The sequence below is a fragment of the Pristiophorus japonicus genome, chromosome 13, assembly GCF_044704955.1.
Source record: "Pristiophorus japonicus isolate sPriJap1 chromosome 13, sPriJap1.hap1, whole genome shotgun sequence".
Taxonomy (NCBI): Eukaryota; Metazoa; Chordata; class Chondrichthyes; family Pristiophoridae; genus Pristiophorus; species Pristiophorus japonicus.
This window is the reverse complement of record NC_091989.1, coordinates 36,986,326-37,004,484: the sequence shown is the minus strand read 5'-3', so window position 1 is coordinate 37,004,484 and position 18,159 is coordinate 36,986,326. Positions and strand designations below refer to the sequence as shown.

The following is an 18,159-nucleotide window of genomic DNA, read 5'->3' as shown; positions in this document are numbered from 1 at the left end:
ACATCTAACGCCGGCACATATCTTCATGCTGCTGCACCTGCAGTGTGAATGCACCGTTAAAGGGATTTATTAGGAGGATTTATTCTACAAATGCAACAATCTTTATTCTGACAGTACATTTATATTATAGTGACTATAAGCATGTTAACCTGTCCGTGTGAAGAATAATATTGCAGCTCAACATTGACTCGCCTTTCATTGTTGGTTTGCAGTTGACGCAGATGCTGAGGAGTTCTCCGAACCTTTATCAAAGTCGAGCTGTATCACTGAACAGACTCAGTATTACTTTTATGACAATGAATCCTCCTTCTATGGGCTTGTGGACTGTGGTAACTGTTCGAGGTAGGATTACAACAAAGCACTCGCACTGTTGAACTCTATTTGTGATGTGGCTTGGATCAGCGATTTTCAGATTGTTCGATTTTTGTCTGATTACGTCTCTATGAAACAGCTTGGGACATTTTTCTACATTAAAACTTTGAATATAAATGCAAGTTGTTGTTATTGCAAAGTGTGAATGGCCCCAATGCACAGAAATCCTTAGCTTGGCTAGATAAAAGCGCTAAAGGAACAGAAATACAACAGCAACTTGCATTTATGCAGAAGCTGCCATGTAATGAAACATGCCAAGGCATTTTCACAGCAATAATTGACACTGAACAGGAAGGAGGGAGGCGACTCAATTGCGACATTGGTGTCTGCACATCACCTAGCTCATGGTTCATGACATCTCCATCTTATTCCTGCCGAAGCTGCTCCCATGATGAGCATGCCTGGCAAATGGAACATTAGCATTGCATTTGTTGCGGGAGAGCTACATGCTCATTTTTACTGTTGTAATAAAATTAGCAAGAAATTCAATTCAATTTAACAGAAATTGTTAAATTACGTTGCACCATTTGACAATCATAGGGAAGAAGTTTGCGAGACACCTTTCATGAAAGGCGGTGCCTCACTATTAATGACACAATGCTGATGTGTGCCATATGGGATCCGACTGTAGGTTGTGTAAAAAAGAAATGGGGTTGGGTAAAATGCTTGTGGTTATTTTTGTTAATATTAAAAATAAGAAGGTGAAATTAGTCTTCACCAGTGGAACGAAATGAGCTTCCAGCGAATCAGCAGCCCATTTTACACCACCCCTGGAAGTCAATGGGAAAGACAATTGGGCGTGGTGTAAAAGAGGCTGCTGATCGACTGAGAGTCAATTTCATGTGACTGGTGAAGATCAATTTCATCCCCATGAAATCTAACCCTAAAAGTGAGACTAAAATGGCTGCGTAATGGCCTATCCTTTGATCAGAATCTTTGATCCGTCAACCCTGACATGATGCACATCCATCCCCCTTTTTCACAAAATCATTTTTGATCAAAAGTTATTACTTTTTTTGTGTTCACTCTGCTCAATATTAAATTGATTTATTTGTTTAATTTTTAGGCTTTACCATGCGGAGAAGCTCTCCAAGACTAACCTGGTGTTTATATTGGTGGAGAGTAAGCCCACGTGTCAGTCCTGTGACTCAAAGCCTCTTATGCAAGCAGAACAAAAATGTATCCTCTCCTGGGCCAATGCTGTACTAAAGGGCTATTTTCAATCCGAGCACAGTAGTTTAATGGGCGATTAGGAATGGTAGTTACAAATGGGGCACTAATGTGATTGCAATAGTGATGCTATCACTGCTCAAAGATGTGGAGTCAACTCAAAATTGTTGTATGTGTTGCACAGTAATAAAAGAGGCATTGTTAATCACAAATGATAAAAATGTTACATGATTTGATATTGGGATGTAATGGGCTGCAACATCCTCCTCCAGATCAGTTGCCAGTGCATAGCCAACAGACTGGAGATTACAAAGCTAGACTTGAGATCTATCTTAATATTCCCAGAAAGCACATGCTGGAGTATGCTGCCAATCCCGTGAGTTGCAGGCTCAAAATGGTTACTGGAAATCCTTTATTAGATCCATTTTTGTGAAGCGGCAAGACAGTTGGAATATTAAACTATGGAATTAATAGTAGTAACGGATCATTTTAGTAGTGTGTTTAAAGAAGGTGGAGGCCAAAAATTTGCAACCCCTGTGGTGCACTCCCACAATAACTTTGGTGAGGCACAATTTAAACCAGGCCCTGGATCAGCCAATTTCTTGCATAGAAATTCATGCAGGTCTTGTTGGGAGCCTCTGCCCATCTCAACCAAAGCTAAAGGTATAAGGTGGGCTGGAGACTCCCTTCATCAGGAGCTTCCACATCTCTGGCCTGCAGAGGGATCTGGTGTAGGGTTGGTTGGAGTGTGCTATTACTATCAAAAGAAGGAAATAGGGCTCACTTGGGGGTCTAGACTGAGATTGTGCTAGAAGATCTTGACCCCCCTCCTGTCTGTGAATCAAACCTGATAAATCTGGGGAGTCCTGCAACTGTCATTGACATGGCTTCACCCCCAGCATGACTGACTTTGTGTCTGCAGTTTTATGGCCTTTTCCCTATCAATCGCGCATTTCTCAAGCATTTTTTTCACACAAATGGGGAGCTGTGACATCTTTATATTCCATTTAGAATTAGATGAGTGGTTCGAGTTTGGGATAATGGCTTCTCATACTAGGAAGGAATGTCTGTAGTATAAACACAGTCCCTTCTGGAGTACTTAGCTTGGAAGCTTTAATTAGTTTATGACTTTTCAATGGCTTGAACTAGCTGAGAGGTTGTGTTAGCTAAAAGCCTTTCCCCAGCATTAACTTCAACAGCTCAATTCCATTTTGTGTAGCCAGCTTTCAAACTAAAACTCAATTTTAGTCACATTTCAGGTAGTTCCTCTGAAGGCATCTTTTGGGCATTTTATGGGGCACCATTCCTACAATCCCTTCCTCTGTTTCAACTTCATTCTTGACAAGTTCCATCCTACCTGTCAAGTGCACGTGCCTCCTACTTGTACTTCCAATATACAATACCTTTACATTGTCCATATTGAATTTAATTTGCTATTGAACATCCTAGGCTGCCTCGGCTGAGTCATAGCTTGATGTGATCTTCAATAACTATCTTCATTAAGATTACAAGTCCAGGGAATCGATGTAGAACAGGAACAGAAGGAGCCCCAGGTTAGACCCCTGGGGAGGCAAACTCAATACTCACACCGCCCCACCCCCAAACAATGTGGTCTAGCTCTTGACTACTCTCTGCTTTCTCCTCGCTAGTCAGTTACTAATCCATGTCTTCCCCTCAATGCCCACCGAGCTCACACTCTTGACGAGTCTTCCATGTAGTACTTAACAAAAGTCTTATGGAAGTCTGAGTGCACTGTCTGATGGTTTCCCCATTAATTTGGGATGTCACTACCTCAAACGGCTAAGTTTCAGGCAGTATTTACTCTTTTTAGGCTATTTATGAGGTTATCCATACAGTTCATTTTTCCCTGATTATTGATTCTATGTTCCTATTGTTGAACAGCTACAGATCACCCTTCAGTTTCTAGGTATGGCTCTGTGGTTGCCAGAATGGCTTGTGTCGCTGTTCTTGGATATTAGAAATACTTTTGTCTCTTTCCAGTTTGTTGGAACTTCCCCAGTATTCACTGATTCCTAGAAAGTACCAGTCAGTGCTTCAGAACTCTCATCTCTTGTTTTGATGGTTCAGTCCTTTCGTTTTATTTAAAATCTCTGCTTCACTTATGGTGAAGTCCTGGATAACATTTGAGGCGCATTTCATTTGGATGGAATATATGTCCAGCTTGGTTTAAAAAAAAAAATCCTCCAAGAATTTGTTTTATGACCTGTTCATTCTCCTGTTCAGCTCCATATGGGTTCCTTCAGGTCTTAAGTTCCTCCCTGACTGCCCTATTGCTGTTATTAGATCCTAAGATTTTGTTTTTTTAGAATTATGTTTTGCATTTAGATCAATGGGCCCAAATTTGCCCAGGAGTTGCTCCGTTTTCTTTGGAGCAACTTGATTTTTCTAGAGTATCTTAAAAATCCCCATTTTGCACATTTACTTTGCGCCAGTATAAGTGATTTAGTTAGGATTTTTTTCAAGTTGAGTTTTTTTTTCAAAAGGGGGGCGTTACCAGCCGTTTTGGCCATTTAAGCCAGTTTGGACAGCTAATAGTTGCTCCAAACTAACAGGCCAGCGTATGTGGTCACTTGTGGCTGCACAAAAAACTCTTGCGGAGAGTTAAGAAATCAGCGCAGGCTAGTACATTCTAAAGCGCCAAGACTTACAAGCACTAAACAAAGCACAAAAAGCATTCAATAACAAATAAAAAATAGTAGGAAGCAGAGAAGACCTGCAACTAAAGCACCAAGACTTACAAGGTTTTAAGGAAAGATTAAAAGAAAATAAAGGAACTCTGCAAACACACAATCACAATAGTTTAAATAACACAAGCAGCTACTTACATGTACCGGGGTTTTTTCATATCACTCATTACTTTGCACATTTTTACAGGTCTGCTTTACAATCATTTTTTTACCTGTACAGGGATCTCCCAAAAACAAATTAAGCTGAACGATGTTTCCATTCTCTGTAAGTAATTGGCTCCAAAGGCTGTATGCCACGATACTCCCAAAAGATGTGTAAAATAGAAACAATTTCCCCATATTTTTGCCAGAAACAAGTTAGCACAGCAGGTTTCCATTTGTTCAATAGCTCACGGGCTGGTGTGGGAGACCATTTGGCCAGGGATAGGGGCGGCGAGCATCAGGTCCTGCTCACAGCCTGCAGGATGCGCTGGGAGGGCGAGGAGCTACTGCGCATGCGTGCAGACTCCACTGCGCGTGCGGACAGCTGCCGGCATTGTTTTCGGTGCAGGGCTGTAGCTCCGTCCCCCACTCCACTTTCTACACCATGCCAGGACCTGGGACACACGGCAAAGCGGCCAGAATCGTGAGTACGTTTTTTGACGCCGTTTTGAGTGCACAAAGTCGCCGCATCTCGGGTGAGTGTGCCGGAAAAAAGGGTTGGGAAAATTTGGGTCCCATGTCCTCTCCAGTTTTTTTTCTTGGCATCTCAATCATTTTTTATAATCTGCTTCTGTAAAAGGCCCATTGAGCACTCTCTCCCTTCTTGACACATTCTATAAATCTTAATTTATTCCCAATCTCCTGAATTTTAGTTTCAATATGGTGCACACAGTTGATGACTGGTGATATGCCGGGAGACTGAGAGAGGCCCCAGGCTACATAAAATAAGTAATGTTACAATTGATCATTCCTGAATGCATTCATTTTGAAAGGACCAAACAAAAAATCTCTGTGGGAATTGCAGGCAACCCTGCTGCCTTGACCAATTTCCCTTCAACTATAGACCATATAAATCCTCACTAATTGGTTAAATGTGAAAGAGCGTGCAAAAACACCAACTCAATTGATTTTCAGTTGACGAAATGATGAATAGGTGGAGAATAATGTAAAGTGAACAGTTATGGGGTGTATTTTGTTTTCTTTCATAGTTTGTTTTTCCTTAATTACACTTTGCAGCTGATGGACCTGATCCATGTCTTTTAGCTCAGAACCCTAGACACAGGAAAGGTCCCGATGTATGCTTTGATTCTGATGAGCGTGTAAGTATGCAAGGTTAGGATTCAGGAAGAAAATCGAGCAGTAAATGAATATCTTGGAGTTTTGCTGTCGGCTACTTGTAATATGTAGCATCTGGCGAGGTTGTGTTCAGATAGCAACTTTGTACAAATGTGATACTGCTCTGGGCCATAGTTTCTTTATTTTGATAACATATCATAACTCTTTTGGAATGTTAACATAAAATTAACTGCAGCTTTCGATATCCTTTCTTCGAATACTCTACTTTCACGCATGAAATTTGGTTAATCGTGACTGAAGTTTATCCCCAGTGCTTGGAGCCTAGCTTCTCCTATGCACACTCTTTCTATAATACCATAAGGCTGTTCTATATCCATGTTCTTCAAGACAGTTTTTACATAATGGATGGATATATCTCTCTGCTGATCTCAAATTTCATGCAATAAGTTTGAGTTAAGAAAAACAGTAGTTGTGTAAACTGGAGCACACTGTTGATGACAACAGGATCACAGCTTCTCCTGTATATTATAGAATATTACAGCAAAGAATGTCTGCATGGTCTTTCTTCATATGAACCATCCATTCCAATCTTCTCTACTATTTCTAACACATACAAACATAGAAACATAGAAAATAGGTGCAGGAGCAGGCCATTCAGCCCTTCTAGCCTGCACCGCCATTCAATGAGTTCATGGCTGAACATGAAACTTCAGTACCCCCTTCCTGCTTTCTCGCCATAACCCTTGATCCCCCGAGTAGTAAGGACTTCATCTAACTCCCTTTTGAATATATTTAGTGAATTGGCCTCAACTACTTTCTGTGGTAGAGAATTCCACAGGTTCACCACTCTCTGGGTGAAGAAGTTTCTCCTCATCTCGGTCCTAAATGGCTTACCCCTTATCCTCAGACTGTGACCCCTGGTTCTGGACTTCCCCAACATTGGGAACATTCTTCCTGCATCTAACCTGTCGAAACCCGTCAGAATTTTAAACGTTTCTATGAGGTCCCCTCTCATTCTTCTGAACTCCAGGGAATACAAGCCCAGTTGATCCAGTCTTTCTTGATAGGTCAGTCCCGCCATCCCGGGAATCAGTCTGGTGAATCTTCGCTGCACTCCCTCAATAGCAAGAATGTCCTTCCTCAAGTTAGGAGACCAAAACTGTACACAATACTCCAGGTGTGGCCTCACCAAGGCCCTGTACAACTATAGCAACACCTCCCTGCCCCTGTATTCAAATCCCCTCGCTATGAAGGCCAACATGCCATTTGCTTTCTTAACCGCCTGCTGTACCTGCATGCTAACCTTCAATGACTGATGTACCATGACACCCAGGTCTCGTTGCACCTTCCCTTTTCCTAATCTGTCACCATTCAGATAATAGTCTGTCTCTCTGTTTTTACCACCAAAGTGGATAACCTCACATTTATCCACATTATACTTCATCTGCCATGCATTTGCCCACTCACCTAACCTATCCAAGTCACTCTGCAGCCTAATAGCATCCTCCTCGCAGCTCACACTGCCACCCAACTTAGTGTCATCCGCAAATTTGGAGATACTGCATTTAATCCCCTCGTCTAAATCATTAATGTACAATGTAAACAGCTGGGGCCCCAGCACAGAACCTTGCGGCACCCCACTAGTCACTGCCTGCCATTCTGAAAAGTATCCATTTACTCCTACTCTTTGCTTCCTGTCTGACAACCAGTTCTCAATCCACGTCAGCTCACTACCCCCAATCCCATGTGCTTTAACTTTGCACATTAATCTCTTGTGTGGGACCTTGTCGAAAGCCTTCTGAAAGTCCAAATATACCACATCAACTGGTTCTCCTTTGTCCACTTTACTGGAAACATCCTCAAAAAATTCCAGAAGATTTGTCAAGCATGATTTCCCTTTCACAAATCCATGCTGACTTGGACCTATCATGTCACCATTTTCCAGATGCACTGCTATGACATCCTTAATAATTGATTCCATCATTTTACCCACTACTGAGGTCAGGCTGACCGGTCTATAATTTCCTGTTTTCTCTCTCCCTCCTTTTTTAAAAAGTGGGGTTACATTGGCTACCCTCCACTCCATAGGAACTGATCCAGAGTCAATGGAATGTTGGAAAATGACTGTCAATGCATCCGCTATTTCCAAGGCCACCTCCTTAAGTACTCTGGGATGCAGTCCATCAGGCCCTGGGGATTTATCGGCCTTCAATCCCATCAATTTCCCCAAAACAATTTCCCGACTAATAAAGATTTCCCTCAGTTCCCCCTCCTTACTAGACCCTCTGACCCCTTTTATATCCGGAAGGTTGTTTGTATCCTCCTTAGTGAATACCGAACCAAAGTACTTGTTCAATTGGTCTGCCATTTCTTTGTTCCCTGTTATGACTTCCCCTGATTCTGACTGCAGGGGACCTACGTTTGTCTTTACTAACCTTTTTCTCTTTACATACCTATAGAAACTTTTGCAATCCACCTTAATGTTCCCTGCAAGCTTCTTCTCGTACTCCATTTTCCCTGCCCTAATCAAACCCTTTGTCCTCCTCTGCTGAGTTCTAAATTTCTCCCAGTCCCCAGGTTCGCTGCTATTTCTGGCCAATTTGTATGCCACTTCCTTGGCTTTAATACTATCCCTGATTTCCCTTGATAGCCACGGTTGAGCCACCTTCCCTTTTTTATTTTTACGCCAGACAGGAATGTACAATTGTTGTAATTCATCCATGCGGCCTCTAAATGTCTGCCATTGCCCATCCACAGTCAACCCCCTAAGTATCATTCGCCAATCTATCCTAGCCAATTCACGCCTCATACCTTCAAAGTTACCCTTCTTTAAGTTCTGGACCATGGTCTCTGAATTTACTGTTTCATTCTCCATCCTAATGCAGAATTCCACCATATTATGGTCACTCTTCCCCAAGGGGCCTCGCACAATGAGATTGCTAATTAATCCTCTCTCATTACACAACACCCAGTCTAAGATGGCCTCCCCCCTAGTTGGTTCCTCAACATATTGGTCTAGAAAACCATCCCTTATGCACTCCAGGAAATCCTCCTCCACCGTATTGCTTCCAGTTTGGCTAGCACAATCTATGTGCATATTAAAGTCACCCATTATAACTGCTACACCTTTATTGCACCCTTAATATTTCTCTTTTTCAAGCAACTATCTAATTCCTTTTTAAAAGAATTAATGGACTCTGCTCCAACAAGCACTTAGTATGGAGAATTCTATATTCTAACCATCCTTAGTGCAAAGAATCTTTTTACTGACCTTCAGTAATCTATTACTATTTACCTCCATGATCGTGACAACTTCTGTCATGTCACCTTGAACATTTTCAACTCTAGCAATAAAGCTCGTTCCACTCAGGCCTTTCCTCATAACAATAACCCACCATCCTTGGTAACATTTTTGTGAATCTACATTGCACCTTTTCCATTGCTTGTATGTCCTTCCTTATATAATGGGATGGCCAAACCTTTATACAATATTTGACTGCAGCTTAACTAATTTCTTGTACAAGTTCAAAATTAACTCCATACATTTTTGTTCAGTGTCTTGATGTACAAGACAAAGGATTCTGCTTTACCTTTTGTATAGCCTTATCGACTTGAATTACTGTCATTAGTAACTTGTGATCTGTACACCAAAGCCATATTTCCTTTTCTCCAGTACTTCCAAAGTGTATTACGTCACATTATTGGGTAGCATAGCTCCTTAAAACATTCACTTATGGGTGCGTTTTTTGGTTAAAAAAAACCCCAACATAATAGATGAGCTGCAGGAGCTGTGTTTTAAAAAAAAAAACAAGGTTGTGTTCCCCATTTCTAAACTTGAGTTTACTCCTCTTGTACTATATTGCACACCATTCTTTGCTGAGAAGATGATTTGGTGATCTAAACTGGTGTTGTTTTTACTTAGTGTGAGTTGTGTGACCCTCGTCAAAGATGTTTTGCCCTGTGATTTTTCCTCTTCCTTGAGCTAGGAAACCACCTTGCTGCCACTCTATGCCTCCACCAATAATTAGGCCGGGAGTTGTGAACTCTAAACCTAGCACTCTACAGCACTGTCAACACAGTTACAACTTGCAGTACTAGACTACCAGCAGCTGAATGTTTACCATTACAGTCCCCTTTAAAGTTGAAGTAGGAACAGTTTCTGTTCAGAGTGCTTCCTCAGTACCTATCTCAAAAAATATAATTAAAAATACATGTTGCACCATTAGTAAAATGTTCTTGAATCTTTAGTCTTCACAGAGACCTGGCACTTTGGGTCTCCTTCCCACCCAGAGCAATTCCATGACCTCACGAGGACAATGTATGGGCCCCATTCCTTATAGTGAGGACTGCAGCTAAGAACAGGCTTAGGAATGTTATGCCTGCTGAGAACATATTGTATCAGCTGGGTACGTTACAAACTTTGCCAGTCTCCTTTCTCTCTCTCTCTTGACTTCCCCAATTCCCTGGCATTTGAAATTTTAATTGCATTGAACAATTAGCCTAGATCAACTTTGGTCATTCATAATCTTGGAAACTTCAATCAGGTCACCAGGAAGCCTTCTTCATAAACAGTTTTTCGTAATCCTGCAGGTGGTATGAGGAATAGCAAATGTAGTGACTTGAGGCAATAATTCATTTTCCGAGTTTAATGATTTTCCTACATGGCTTGAGTTTTGTTCTGACCTTTCTACATTATACAACACTCATGGTGGCTTTCACTCATAATTTAAGAATTGTTTGATTGAGTTGCTGCCTTCAGATAATAGCAATTTTCTCTGTATACTGAGTGGGAATATCATTGCTACACATCCCAAACCAAGTACATTAAAAGATGTGGTCTATTTATCCACTTTGGCCTCATGCTGCCCTTCATAAACTTGCATCATAACTGTTTGGGGATCTAGTCACAAAAAAAATGTTCCATATTATGCATTTGAGATGGTTACACATACCATACCTGCAACTAGCTGAAGATCTGTATATTCCTGATCTCTCATGATGCCAAAAATATCATGTGGGCTCCCCGCAAGTCTTTTTGCGTGAAAGTACAGTAGCACTGTTGCTCACAAGCTTGTCGTCTTTGCTGATCGATGTGTTATTGTGTGTGATTTTAATTTGTTGATAGTGGGGTATTTTCTGTTTTGTGATTTACACTGTGACTTTCTGCTCTAGGTGGACGCTCACATTAATTCTGCCAGCAGCCAGCAAAATGCATGAACTCATCTTGTTTGTCTTTTTTTTTTGTGTTCCCTTTCTTTTTTCTTCTTGCTACTTTGCCCGTTGTTAATAGGATGAGCCTATATGCACAACGAGTCGGGCCACTGCCGTGGAGTCAGCTCCTCTCTTCATTTTACTGCACGTTTTGATGTGGTGCGGAGGGTCAGTTACTTTCACTGGATTTTGTTCTTTAGTTTCCTTCTTAGGTGTGATATTAACATGAAATTAACATCCTACAAATGATTGTGGTCCAGAGCGAACTTATTGTGGTTTGATAATTGCAAAGCGAGTTTTTTACAACTAAGTTTGTATTTCCTTTTGGAATTAGCTTTTTTTCCTTAGTGTTCTTTCCAGAACATGAGTGTTTGTACATCGTGTATGTATTATTTAATAATGCATTTGAATTTATTTTCATAAACAGAAATCATACCTAATAGTTTGTCAGTTTGGTAGGTAAAATTTAAATGTAATTATACCATATGGAGAGCCATATTAACTGCTTTTCAGTAAAGGGAAATTACTTAAAAAAAATAGACTGACTTAAAAAAAAGCTTTGCAGCACTAAGATGTACATTTTAATTTCCTGAAATACAAAAATTACAAAATAGATTAAGAAAATATAAATTTTTGATGGAACTTAACATGACTAGGCTGAGATTATATAAAGATAAAATATATATATGTGTTTTTTAGTTTTATAAGTTTGATATAATATAAATGGTAATCTCTGTATTTCCCCTTCCAAATATTGCCCTTCCCTTCTCAAGCTCTTCTAGTTCCCCATTGGCTGGGTGAGTGTGATGGATAAGTGGGACTATGGACCTCTCCACAGCCCTGGTCCAAACACTGACAGGATCTGTGGTTCTGTCCTGAGTCGATCCTGGTGAGCCAAGCTCATCAACCATGGCAAGTGATCGAGCAGCTATTTTTTCCATCTGGAATAAAAAATCTCCTCACTGTTGCTCCATCCTTCTCTTGGGGCCTTCCAGATGTAGAACAGCAAAATCCCAAAAAGCAGCCCATTCACTCCCTGCACACCTGAACTGATGAGTTACTTTGGGGCTTATAATTCTGATACAAGTCCATATCACAAAATTGTGCAATTCTGTGTTATGTGCTTCAGGCATGTGCCAGGAGCAGGTGCATTGGAATTTTTACCCCTTAGTTACGTAGTTTAAAACAAAACTGTCACAAATTTTATTCAGAACTTAATTCAAAATGATTAAGAGCTGACAAAAAAATATGTAATATTTATTTGAATTTCCAGCATTATATTTTTCTTTTTAAAGTCATTTGATTTTGATTGTAACGATATCTTTATCTTATGGAGTCCCCTGATTTAAACTATTGGACACTGTTAAGAGCAAATAGAATGAATGATTTTCTTTTTTAAGATTAGGCAGCACTTTATCGCATTTTATTTAAATGTGAAATGAAATACAATCCTGTGTAACTACTGCTCAGACATCAAGATAGTTTCCATCTTACAAATTGGGAAGGTCATTTAGCCCATCTTCATTCTTCCATACAGATTCGTAAATCGAATTGTTTCTTAAACGGATCCACGTTTTTTGGCTTTGTGATTCTATCTGCAACTATTGATCCTTCTTTGAGTGACGAACTTCCTGATATCAGTTCTAAATTTATCTTTTACTTGAATGACTCTGTTGTGGTGACAGAGCTCACAATGGTATTCAAGTTGTAGTCTGAGCAATGCACTGTGCTGTTTGACCACAATTTCCTGTGACTTATATTGTACTGTTTTTGCTCTGTAGCTCCACCATCTATTGGCTTTGTTGATTGCTGCTGCATAGTTGGACATGATTAGCATTGAGTCTATGGGTCTCTTTCCACTTCTGAGCTATGCCGGGCTGAAATTGCCACTTTTTGAAAGGCCTGTTAGCGCCTCTGGGAGGCGCTAATGGGGCGTTAAGTACTTTTCGACAAGGGGCAGACGGAGGAAGCGACCATCCTGGAATTGCCCCCAGGATGCCGTGGGCGAAAGCAGCTTTGTGCTGGGCCTCGGAGTTTTCACCCCGCACGGCGGCGCACGCGGCGATGACGTCATCGCCATGTGTGCTAACCCCTTATTGTCCTGCGTGACCCCTTTAAGCCCCGCGGGGGAAATTGCGCCTTGGGAGTGAGGTTGGCGCAGGACGATGCTACCGACCGCTTTGTGAGTCGCAATGCTGTGGTGGCTGGCGCACCCGGCTGCCCTTAAAGGAGAGGGTCTTGCGCCGCGGCCACCATCTTTAATTTATTGTCAGCTGACTTTGCAGTCGGCCCGAAAGTGGAAGCCGTTAGTTCGGCCGGGCCACCAACAGGCAGCCCCCCACCCACCTCTTCGGTGCCGGGCCAGTTGCCCGGCCGAAACCCTCCCTGGTGGCCCAATGGGCGCCAGAGAGCCAGCTCCATGGTTCACAGCACCCTCCCCTTTAAGAGAAGGGGAGGGATGTTGCGTGAGTCAGCGTGCCATGGCATGTCCGCGTCGTGCTGACTCACAGCAACCTGCTCCCGCCTCCCAAGAGTGCTCGGAAGTAAAAGTGCCCAATTCCGGGGCTCTTGCGTCCACCTACCACCGGGTGAAAAACAATCACTTAATTTGAAATAAGTGCCCCATACCGAGCGCCCCCCCCCCCGATGTTTTTTCACTTCCTAGCCGAGAGGCTCCAGGACTCAAATTTATTTCAATTGTCATATTGCTGGATTAAGCGCAACCTACGTTCCCACACTGAATTGCACATTCTAATTTACCAAGTTCCATGACAATTCTGACTGACCTTCAACTTTGTTTACTTATTTATTAGATTTCGCGGTCAAAATAGGATGTCATTACCAGCAGAATAATACACTGCAGTAACACTCCTGTCCTTATAGAAACATAGAAACATAGAAAATAGATGCAGGAGTAGGCCATTCGGCCCCTCGAGCCTGCACCACCATTCAATAAGATCATGGCTGATCATTCCTTCAGTACCCCGTTCCTGCTTTCTCTCCATACCCCTTGATCCCTTTAGCCGCAAGGGCCATATCTAACTCCCTCTTGAATATATCCAATCAACTGGCATCAACAACTCTCTGCGGTAGGGAATTCCACAGGTTAACAACTCTCTGAGTGAAGAAGTTCCTCCTCATCTCAGTCCTAAATGGCTTACCCCTTATCCTAAGACTATGTCCTCTGGTTCTGGACTTCCCCAACATCGGGAACATTCTTCCTGCATCTAACCTGTCCAGTCCGGTCAGAATTTTATATGTTTCTATGAGATCCCCTCTCATCCTTCTAAACTCCAGTGAATACAGGCCCAGTCGATCCAGTCTCTCCTCATATGTCAGTCCTGCCATCCCAGGAATCAGTCTGGTGAACCTCCGCTGCACTCCCTCAATAGCAAGAACATCCTTCCTCAGATTAGAAGACCAAAACTGAACACAATATTCCAGGTGAGGCCTCACCAAGGCCCTGTACAACTGCAGTAAGACCTCCCTGCTCCTATACTCAAATCGCCTAGTTATGAAGGCCAACATACCATTTGCCGCCTTCACTACCTGCTGTACCTGCAAGCCAACCTTCAATGACTGATGAATCATGACACCCAGGTCTCGCTGCACCTCCCCTTTTCCTAATCTGTCGCCATTCACATAATATTCTGCCTTTGAATTTTTGCCCCCAAAGTGGATAACCTCACATTTATCCACATTATACTGCATCTGCCGTGTATTTGCCCACTCGCCTAACCTGTCCAAATCACCCTGCAGCCTCTTAGTGTCCTCCTCACAGCTCACACCGCCACCCAGTTTAGTGTCATCTGCAAACTTGGAGATGTTACACTCAATTCCATCATCCAAATCATTAATATATATTGTAAAGAGCTGGGGTCCCAGCACTGAGCCCTGCGGCACTCCACTAGTCACTGCCTGCCATTCTGAGAAGGACCCGTTAATCCCGACTCTCTGCTTCCTGACTGTATACCAGTTCTCTATCCACGTCAGTACATTACCCCCAATACCATGTGCTTTGATTTTGCACACCAATCTCTTGTGTGGTACCTTGTCAAAAACCTTTTGAAAGTCCAAATACACCACATCCACTGGTTCTCCCTTGTGCACTCTGCTAGTTACATCCTCAAAAAATTCCAGATTTGTCAAGCATGATTTCCCCTTCTTAAATCCATGCTGACTTGGACCAATCCTATCACTGCTTTCCAAATGTGCTGCTATTTCAATCTTAATGATTGATTCCAACATTTTCCCCACTACTGATGTCAGGCTAACTGGTCTCCAATTACCCGTTTTCTCTCTCCCTCCTTTTTTAAAAAGTGGTTTTACATTAGCAACCCTCCAGTCAATAGGAACTGATCCAGAGTCGATAGACTGTTGGAAAATTATCACCAATGCATCCACTATTTCTAGGGCCACTTCCTTAAGTACTCTGGGATGGAGACTATCAGGCCCTGGGGATTTATCGGCCTTCAATCCCGTCAATTTCCCTAACACAATTTCCCGCCTAATAAGGATATCCTTCAGTTCCTCCTTCTCACTAGACCTTCGGATCCCTAGTACATCGGGAAGGTTATTTGTGTCTTCCTTTGTGAAGACAGAACCAAAGTACTTGTTCAATTGGTCTGCCATTTCTTTGTTCCCCATTATAAATTCACCCGAATCCGACTGCAAGGGACCAACATTTGTCTTCACTCATCTTTTTCTCTTCACATATCTATAGAAGCTTTTGCAGTCATTTTTTATGTTTCCGGCAAGCTTCCTCTCGTACTCTATTTTCCCCTTTTTAATTAAACCCTTTGTCCTCCTCTGCTGTATTATAAATTTATCAAAGTCCGCCAACTTGCTACTTTTTCTGGCTAATTTGTATGCCTCGTCCTTGGATTTAACACTATCCTTAATTTCCCTTGTTAGCCACGGTTGAGCTACCTTCCCCGTTTTATTTTTACTCCAGACAGGGATGTACAATTGCTGAAGTTCATCCATGTGATCTTTAAAGGTTTGCCATTGCCTATCCACCGTCAACTCTTTAAGTATCATTTGCCAGTCTAATCTAGCGAGTTCGCGCCTCATACCATCGAAGTTACCTTTCCTTAAGTTCAGGATCCTAGTTTCTGAATTTGTCACTCTCCATCTTAATAAAGAATTCTACCATATTATGGTCACTCTTCCCCAAGGGACCTCGCCCAACAAGATTGCTAATTAGTCCCTTCTCATTACACATCACCCAGTCTAGGATGGCTAGCCCTCTGATTGGTTCATCAACATATTGGTCTAGAAAACCATCCCTAATACACTCCAGGAAATCCTCCTCCACCGCATTGCTACCAGTTAGGTTAGCCCAATCAATATGTAGATTAAAGTCGCCCATGATTACTGCTGTACCTTGATTGCACACATCCCTTATTTCTTGTTTGATGCTGTCCCCAACCTCACTACTACTGTTTGGTGGCCTGTACACAACTCGCACTAGCATTTTCTGCCCTTTGGTATTCCGTAGCTCCACCCATACCGATTCCACATCACCCAAGTTAATGTCCTTTCTTACAATTGCATTAATTTCCTCTTTAACCAGTAACGCCACCCTGCCTCCTTTTCCTTTCTGTCTATCCTTCCTAAATGCTGAATACCCCTGGATGTTGAGTTCCCAGTCTTGGTCACCCTGGAGCCATGTCTTCTTGATGCCAATCACATCATACCCGTTAACTGCTATCTGCGCAGTTAGTTCATCCACCTTATTCCGAATACATCTCGCATTGAGGCACAGAGCCTTCAGGCTTGTCTTTTTAACACACTTTGACCCTTTAGAATTCTGCTGTACAGTGGCCCTTTTTGTTTTTTGCCTGGGATTTCTTTGCCCTCCACTTTTACTCTTCTCCTTTCTATTTTTTGCTTCTGTCTCCATTTTATTCCCCTCTGTCTCCCTGCATAGGTTCCCATCCCCCTGCCATATTAGTTTAACTCTGCCCAAACAGCACGAACAAACACTCCCCCTAGGACATTGGTTCCGGTCCTGCCCAGGTGCAGACCGTCTGGTTTGTACTGGTCCCACCTCCTCCAGAACTGGTTCCAATGTCCCAGGAATTTGAATCCCTCCCTTCTGCACCACTGCTCAAGCCACGTATTCATCTGAGCTATCCTGCGATTCATACTCTGACTAGCACGTGGCACTGGTAGCTATCCTGAGATTACTACTTTTGAGGTCATACTTTTTAATTTAACTCCTAGCTCCCTAAATTTGACTCGTAGGACCTCATTCCATTTTTTACCTATATTGTTGGTACCTATATGCACCACGACAACTGGCTGTTCACCCTCCCTTTTCAGAGTGACCTGCACCCGCTCCAAGACATCCCTTGCACCAGGGAGGCAACATACCATCCTGGAGTCTCGGTTGTGGCCGCAGAAATGCCTATCTATTCCCCTTACAATCGAATCCCCTATCACTATTGCTCTCCCACTCTTTTTTCTGCCCTCCTATGCAGCAGAGCCAGCCACGATGCCATGAACCTAGCTGCTGCTGCTCTCCCCTGATGAGTCATCCCCCCCAACAGTACCCAAAGCGGTGTATCTGTTTTGCAGGGGGTGACCGTAGGGGACCCTTGCACTACCTTCCTTGCACTGCTCTTCCTGTTGGTCTTCCATTCCCTATCTGGCTGTGGACCCTTTACCTGCGGCAAGACCAACTCACTAAATAAAGCAACTTACCATCAACTTACCAGATGGATTTCCATAGAAAGTAAAATCAGGCAAACATCGCAAGGCCAGTCTGACCCGATCAGTGTCCTGTTGGGCGGGTTCAGTGAAATGTATCTCCACTATCTTTATTTAAGTATTTAAACCACAGAGTCTAATTGTTAAGTGAGTGGAGTTTGAGGTAAGTCAGAATTTAATTGTTCCCTGGTCAGGCGGTTTTCCAGATTGGAAGAACTGCATGTCTGATCATGGTGTTTGGCAGCACTGTTAAAGTGAGGGTGGGATGCTTGTGAAGCACTGGGGCGATGAGTTGGTCACAAACAGCTTTTACTGCTGTTGTTCTGCTGGTTTGCCTTCATCATTAAGCTCCACTTCATCTGAATCTAACAGGTCTTGATGTTTCCTCTGTCTCAAGTGGATGACCACACTGCAAGACTAAATTATTCAGGATACAGCATGCCACCATCATGAGCTGTCATGGACGGATCCCTCAGAATTGTCCAGGTCCTAGACAATGTGGACCACTTCCCTTATCTCGAGAGCCTCCTATCAACAAGAGCAGGCATTGACGACGAGATCCAACACTGCCTCCAGTGCGCCAGTGCAGCCTTCGGCCGCCTGAGGAAAAGAGTGTTTGAAGACCAGGCCCTCAAAACTGTCACTAAGCTCATGGTCTACAGGACTGTAGTAATATCCGCCTTCCTGTATGGCTCAGAAACATGGA

At 42.7% G+C, this 18,159-nt stretch overlaps 1 protein-coding gene across 3 annotated transcripts in view; it reads left to right on the top strand.

Moving 5' to 3' along the window:
* LOC139278518 (voltage-dependent calcium channel subunit alpha-2/delta-1) overlaps nucleotides 1-18,159 on the top strand; it is a 794,302-nt gene that overhangs the window by 764,204 nt on the left and 11,939 nt on the right. For 2 of the 3 annotated variants that reach the window (XM_070897372.1, XM_070897370.1), the window contains 3 exons: nucleotides 213-342; nucleotides 1,439-1,551; nucleotides 5,469-5,551. In XM_070897372.1, coding sequence (XP_070753473.1) covers nucleotides 213-342; nucleotides 1,439-1,551; nucleotides 5,469-5,551 — 326 coding nt within the window. Of the gene's footprint in view, nucleotides 1-212; nucleotides 343-1,438; nucleotides 1,552-5,468; nucleotides 5,552-17,825; nucleotides 17,922-18,159 lie in introns of those variants that run through there. The other variant, XM_070897371.1, reaches the window with a different exon arrangement.